At 44.9% G+C, this 7,446-nt stretch overlaps 1 protein-coding gene across 1 annotated transcript in view; it reads right to left on the bottom strand.

The window, feature by feature from the left end:
- Positions 1 to 7,446, bottom strand: part of DNAH2 (dynein axonemal heavy chain 2) — a 110,880-nt gene that overhangs the window by 87,221 nt on the left and 16,213 nt on the right. Inside the window, exons 5-7 of the mRNA XM_017531365.2 lie at positions 3,868 to 4,096; positions 3,000 to 3,110; positions 2,269 to 2,507 (exon numbers count right to left, since the gene is read on the bottom strand). Of these exons, the coding sequence (XP_017386854.1) occupies positions 2,269 to 2,507; positions 3,000 to 3,110; positions 3,868 to 4,096 (579 nt within the window). The remainder of the gene's footprint in view (positions 1 to 2,268; positions 2,508 to 2,999; positions 3,111 to 3,867; positions 4,097 to 7,446) is intronic.

The following is a 7,446-nucleotide window of genomic DNA, read 5'->3' on the forward strand; positions in this document are numbered from 1 at the left end:
TTTTTTGAGACAGAGTCTTACTCTGTAGCCCAGGCTGGAGTGCAGTGGCATGATCTTGGCTCACTGCAGCGTCCCCTTCCCGGGTCCTTGTTCAAGCAATTCTCCTGCCTCGGCCTCCCAAGTAGCTGGGATTACAGGTGTGCACCACCATGCCCAGCTAATTTTTGTATCTTTAGTAGAGATGGGGTTTCACCATGTTGGCCAAGCTGGTCTTGAGCTCCTGACCTCATGATCTGCCCGCCTTGGCCTCCCAGAGTACTGGGATTACAGGCATGAGCCACCACACCTGGTCCGCAAGAGCTTTTTAACCACTTTCAACCCCACCCTGACTTGCCCCTACGAGGAAGCTCTTCTGTTGCCCTGAACAGCCGCCGTCACTTCAGGTCTCTGGGAGCCCTCGGACCAGAGTTAGCACAGGTCAACTTTCCTGTCTTTTCTCATATGTGTGCCCCAAATTCCCCACCAGACTCAGAATTCCCTCGAGTCTAGATTTTGTGTCTATTCCTCTTTTTTGTGTTTGTTTGTTTTGAGACAGAGTATTGCTCTGTCACCAGGCTGGAGTGCAGTGGTGCAATCTAGGATCACTGCAACCTCTGCCTTCCAATTCAAGTGATTCCCCTGCCTCAGCCTCCCGCGTAGCTGGGACTACAGGCGCATGCCATTATGCCTGGCTAATTTTTTGTTTTTTATTAGAGATGGGGTTTCACTACATTTGCCAAGATGGTCTCCATCTCCTGACCTCATGATCCGCCCGCCTCGGCTTCCCACAGTGCTGGGATTACAGGCGTGAGCCGCCGTGCCCGACCAGATCCTTTATTTTCTCTGGCTGAATTCATAACTCTGCAATAAGTGGACACTCCTTTGCTGTTGATCAACTGGCTGCACATCCCTCTCATTGGTCCCCATAGTTGTCACACAGTCCCCTTCACTGCTCTGTTCTCAACCAGGGCTTTAGACTAATCCAGTTAGTTATGGCTCAATTCCCTTAACACCCAGCTGAAAATTTCACCTAAGAACACAGGTCTTCCATCTGTATTCTACAGGCCACTCTTACCACCTGTGTGACTCAGCACTAACATAATCAGCTTGTCATATTGTATCAAATTTATTTTTTTAGTGTTTATTGGCCAGGTATGGTGGCTCACACCTGTAATGTCAACACTTTGGGAGGCCAAGGATCAGCAGGAGTTTGAGACCAGCCTGGACAACATAGTGAGATCCTGTCTCTACAAAAAAAATTTAAAAATTAGGCCCAGTGAGATGGCTTATGCCTATAATCTCAGCACTTTGGGAGGCTGAAGTAGGTGGATCACTTGAGCTCAGAAGTTTGAAAACAGCCTGGACAACATAGCAAAATCCTGTCCTACAAAAACTACAACAGTTAGCTGGGCATGCTGGTGCCCACCTGTGGTCCCAGCTACTCAGGAGGCTGAGGTGGGAGGATCCCTTGAGCCCAGGAGGCAGAGGTTGCAGTGAGCCAAGATGGCACCACTGCATTCCAGCCTCCAGCAACCTGTCTCAAAAAAAAAAAAAAGGAAAGAAAAGAAAAAGAAAAAAAAGTGTTTACCCCAACTTGGATTTTCGTTGGAAGGGGGATTCAAAGAAAAAGAAAGGATTTATCTTGTAACTCTCTGGACTGAACCATATGAGCTCATCTTTGGCTCCCATGCTGTCTAGTAATTCTGTTTTGTGTAAACTTATTTTCCCAGCTGGGTGGTAGTGGTTGTGCTCACAGAAGGTACTCGACATACATCTATTGGTTAACTTGATGTCTCCCTCCTCAGGGACCCTCTATTCTTTTTTTTTGTTTTTTGAGACAGAGCTTCACTCTTGTTCCCCAGGCTGGAGTGCAATGACATGATCTCGGCTCACCTCAGCCTCCGCCTCCCGAGTTCAAGCGATTCTCCTGCCTCAGCCTCCTGAGTAGCTGGGACTACAGGCACCTGCCACCACACCTGGCTAATTTTGTAATTTTAGTAGAGACGGGGCTTCTCCATGTTGGCCAGGCTGGTCTCAAACTCCTGATCGCGGGTGATCTGCCTGCCTCGGCTTCCCAAACTGCTGGGGTTACAGACGTGAGCCACTGTGCCCAACCTGGGACCTTCCATTGTACTATTTTTATACTCTTCTGCAAGTACAAGGCCAAACCCTGGGTGTGTCAGTCTATGCTGCTGAAGATTGCCTTGGTTCCCTCTCCTCAGCCCCTTGTATCATCCCACCCATTGCCCACTTCTTGCTAAGCCCAAACCCTTTGATCCACTCACAAACCTGAATCTGCTGTGCCAGTTTCACAAAGGGTGCCAAGTAGGATGACTTGGCAAGGTGCAGGATGGACTGAATGTGCTTCACTCCCTTCTTCACCAGCTGTTTACTGATGCCAGACAAGTCCATGCATCGGTTGCGCCAGAACTCAATCTCCTCCAAAGGACCTAAATTTTCTCCTGTCTCCACGGTCTCCTGGGCACTGAGCACCTCCTTTATCTGCCGGGTCCAGTGGATCATGGAGGCTGCAGGGGAGAGTACAGAACCTTCTGCCTTTCTTTCTTTCTTTCTTTCTTTTTGAGACAGAGATTCGCTCTTGTTGCTCAGGCTGGAGTACAATGGCGCAATCTCGGCTCACTGCAACCTCCGCCTCCTGGATTCAAGCAATTCTCCTGCCTCAGCCTTCCAAGTATCTGGGATACAGGCATGCACCACCATGCCTGGCTAATTTTGTATTTTTAGTAGAGATGGGGTTTCTCCATGTTGGTCAGGCTGGTCTCGAACTCCCGACCTCAGGTGATTGTCCACCTCGGCCTCCCAAAGTGCTGCGATTACAGGGGTGAGCCGCTGCGCCCGGCCAACCTCCTGCTTTTCTTCACACTGCTTGCCAATAGCATCCTTCCCTCCCTGCAACCCCGACAGAGACCTCCCAATCCACCTCCACTGTCAGCATCTGGGCTTCCCCTTTCCCTCTCCGCTGTGATCCCTGGGTGACGCTGGCAACGCCAACCACTCACTCTCTAGCCGCTGTACCAGCTCTTTGTCCTTTACCACCACCTCAGGCTTCATGTTCATGGCCTCTGCAGGGATGTAGAGGACCGTGTGCCCCTCCAGTTTGTACCGAGTGTCTAAGGAAAAGAAAGGACTGTGGAAGTCCACAGAAGGGATGAGCTCTTGCTGCCCCAGCAGGGATCACGGTTGATGATCATGGGGGGCCAGGAAGTATACGCATCACAAGAAATTGTCGTAAAATAAAATCAAAGATCTGTATGCACCTTCAACACTCTCTACCACGAGACATGCAAGTCCACCCACTGTCCCCACGGCACCTATATTTCCCTTTCTCCCATATGTATTCAGAAATTTCCAAGTCTGCCGGGCACGGTGGCTTACGCCTGTAATCCCAGCACTTTGGGGAGCCGAGGAGGGCGCATCACGAGGTCAGGAAATTGAGACCATCCTGGCCAACATGGTGAAACCCCGACACTATTAAAAATACAAAAATAAGCTGGACATGGTGGCGCACACCTGTAGTCCCAGATACTTGGGAGGCTGAGGCAGGAGAATCACTTGAACCCAGGAGGCAGAGGTTGCAGTGAGCCGAGATCGTGCCACTGCACTCCAGCCTGGCAACAGATCGAGACTCCATCTCAAAAAAAGAAAAAAAAAAATGGTCCAAGTGTAAGCTGGAGTAGGTCTGGCCAACCAGCTCTACAGCAGAAAACTCCCAATTAGAAGGCAGGTCTTGTACCCTATTGTGCCCATTCAATAAGCATGCTGAATACTTCCTCCATGCAGGCACTCAAATGTATGTCCCACCACCTCGCTGGTTGTACAGCTGGGGGACACTAAGGAGAAACGAGTCACTCCGGTCTTCCCACTTACCTGTCAGGCAGGCCAAGAACCTATGCAGATGAGAAGCAAAATGATTTCGAATGCTCTCAGGCCAAGCTGTATTTGCAAAGATCTGAGGGGCAAAGACTCCACTGAGCAGCCGAAGCAGGGCTGGGATATAGGGGCCCCGCACTGTCCCAAACTGCACAGTTGCCTCAAAGTTTTCCGGGGTGATGGGGACCGGTACTTGGCGAATGAAGTAGACAAGCTGTTTCTGGGTCTGCATGGAAGACAGCAGATCAGAGTTCAGTCTCCAGACTCAGCCATGACACCCAGTCACGAAAGCCTGGCTGAGTTCTTTGTCAAGTCCCTCAAGGTATCCTCATCCTTCTCTAAGAGGAAGTGCCATGAAGTGCCATGAAGTGCTTTGTGTTCTTTTCAGGAATGTAAGATTCCATATCCAGAGATGTGGGGAGGAAATGCAGAGAGTATGCTTTGAGAGTAGGGACTGTACATTTTGTCCAGTTCGACTCTGGAACCTAGTACAGTGCCTGGCATATAGTAGATGCTCAATGTTTGTTGGATGGATGAATGGATGGATAGGAAAAAAGGGAAGGCCGGGCATGGTGACTCACACATGTAATCCCAGCACTTTGGGAAGCTGAGGTGGGTGGATCATGAGGTCAGGAGTCCAAGACCAGCCTGGCCAACATGGTGAAAACCTGTCTCTACTAAAAATACAAAATTTAGCCAGGCATGGTGGCATGAACCCGTAATCCCAGCTACTCAGGAAGCTGAGGCAGGAGAATCGCTTGAACCCGGAAGGCAGAGGTTGCAGTGAGCTGAGATCATTGCACTCCAGCCTGGGTGACAGGGAGAATCTGTCTCAGAACAAAACAAAACAAAAGGATGGAATGGATGAAGCACTTCAGCCAATGGAAAAAGCAGAAAGGAGAAGGACTGGAAGGAAGAGACAATTATCTAGCGTTTTCCATTTTGGTTGCGTATATTTCTCCCCAAATTTTTCATTTATGCTGTAATTTTGCTTATAGTGAGTTTTTGTTGTTCACATATAAAAACAAATATCTTTCATGTAATTAAATAGAAAACTCCATAAAGTTCTGACAGCTACATATGTAGAAAGTCCATTCCCATCCTAACATCAGACTCATCTGTTTTGGTTTTTTTTAGTGCTTTTGTGACTAGTCTTGACAATTTATTTAATTTTTAAAATAAGTAAAACGCAAGGAAGAAATTAATAATCATCCGTCTTCCTACTACCCAGAAATAAATATTGGCATTTTGTGTCCATTTTTTAAAAGCTTAACAACTATTATTTTTGTGAAGATGACATATGTTAATTATAAATAAGTGAAACAATTAAGAAAAGTACAAAAAGTTAAAATGTCATCTAAAATTCCACCACCTAAAAATTAATATTGTTAATATTAGAGAAAACATTATTCTACATACTTCTCTATAGCTATATACATATAGAAATTTTAATTAAAATCATTATTTTTAAATAGAATCAAGCTGTTTTTAATTAAAAGTATTAAATTTAATTTTACTTGAATTTAAGTGAATAAAAAGAAATAAAAGTAGCTATAAAGGAATTGCTGAGCTTCAAATAAATGCTGCTTCATCCAGAAGAGAGGTTTCTTCCCAAAGGACCCCTTTCTAAGGTGGTAAGAAAAAAAGATTATGGGCCGGTGCAGTGGCTTATGCTTGTAATCCCAGCACTTTGGAAGACCGAGGCGGGTGGATTACCTGAGGTCAGGAGTTCAAGACCGGCCTGACCAACATGGTGAAACCCCTTCTCTACTAAAAAATACAAAATTAGCTGGGTGTGGTGGCATGTGCCCGTAATCCCAGCTACTTGGGAAGCTGAGGCAGGAGAATCGCTTGAACCCAGGAGGTAGAGGTTGCAGTGAGCCAAGATCGCACTGCTGCACTCTAGCCTGGGCAACAAGAGCGAAACTCTGTTCCAAAAACAAAAAGATTATGAAAAATATTATGAGTTTTCTCATTAACTTTCAATTTTGAGTTCTATTAACTCATTGCTTTGAAAAACCCTATCCAGAATCCAATCCAGTATCGCAAATGGTCATGTCTCGTAGCCTCCTTTAATTTTAAACTGTTTCCCAGTCTTTTCCTTTCATGGCATTATTCTTATTACATTTTATTTGAGACAGACTCTCACGCTGTCACCCAGGCTGGAGTGCAATGGCACAATCTCAGCTCACTGCAACCTCTACCTCCTGGGTTCAAACAATTCTCCTGTCATGACATTGATATTCCTAATAGTCCAGGTCAGTTTTCTTTTTTTTTTCCAAAATGTCTCTTAATTTGGATTTATCTGATTGCCTCTTTATTGTCGGATTTAAGTTAAATATTCTTAGCAGGATTACCACATAGGGGATATTCCTAAGGAATTAATTTTTCCTACAATTGTAGTAGCTTAACAAAGATGTATATTGACATTAAACACCGTGTAACAGATTTTGTGGAATACAGTGTGTCTTTTTTAATTCCCAGATTTAGTTCCATCTGCATTTCAGGGAAATTCTTTGTATCTTATCTTTATATTTCTATTGTTTCATTTGTTGGCTCTCTATACAAGATCATCTGTGTTAGTCTTTCATATCTGTTAACTTCTCTAATTGTGTTAATGTCCTTGGCGTTTTCTTCTGCATACACTGTGATTACCTCAAGCCTCTCCTCTGTCAGTGACAGGGTTTTGTGGGGTTTTGTGGGTTAGCAATTCAGTTCCTCGCTGTTTCCAATCTACTAGTTTTGCAACATGCTGCTTTATTCATTTCCTAAAATCCGCAATCTCCCTTTTATCTCATTCTTGAATTTTATCATTTCAGCGTTCAGCTTTTTTTTAATTGAATTCCTGATCTTATGAAGCTGTAGTAGAACATGGTGCTGCTGTGAGGAATCTCCTCCTGTTCATTCAGTTATGTTTTCCTCTTTTGCACGCTTTGTTCCTCTTTTTTCTTTGATGTAATGGGCTTGCAGTTGCCATGCAATTTCTTTTCATTTTGCTCGTGCTTGGGCAGCAAGCATGTGAACTCATTCTTTTTGCTCTAATGTACTGTGGGTGACTTGACCTCCCACTGTGAGAGACGAGTTTATTTTTGCCCCTGGAAATCAAAGTAAAAGGGTTGGGTGTTTTATGTTTTATTCACTTTTCTTTGACCTAAGAGAATTGCCTCAGGGAATGGACAGATGGTTAGTGCTAATTTAACGCAGGAAAAATCTTTGTTAAAACACCTAGGCTTTTATCCTTTTTTTTTTTTTTTTTTTTGAGATGGGAGTCTTGCTATGTTGCCCAGGCTAGATTTGAACTCCTGGGCTCAAGTGAACCTCCTGCTTCAGCCTCCAAAGTAGCTGGGACTAAAGGCAAAGGCCCATCTTTCTCTCTACTAAGATTTTATTATACCCTTTCAAGTTCATTCCATGTAGCTGGGGGAGCACCATGCCTGAGGGAGGACATTCCTTTGACTCAGTGCATATGCTTTTCATTGGTCACCCATTTTTAAAGTGTATTAAATTAAAATTATACTTCTTTGTTTACTCTCAGGGCTTTTTTGTGGGTTTTTTTGGTTGTTTTTTTTTTTTTTT

Source organism: Cebus imitator, unplaced genomic scaffold, assembly GCF_001604975.1.
Source record: "Cebus imitator isolate Cc_AM_T3 unplaced genomic scaffold, Cebus_imitator-1.0 Scaffold72, whole genome shotgun sequence".
NCBI lineage: Eukaryota > Metazoa > Chordata > Mammalia > Primates > Cebidae > Cebus > Cebus imitator.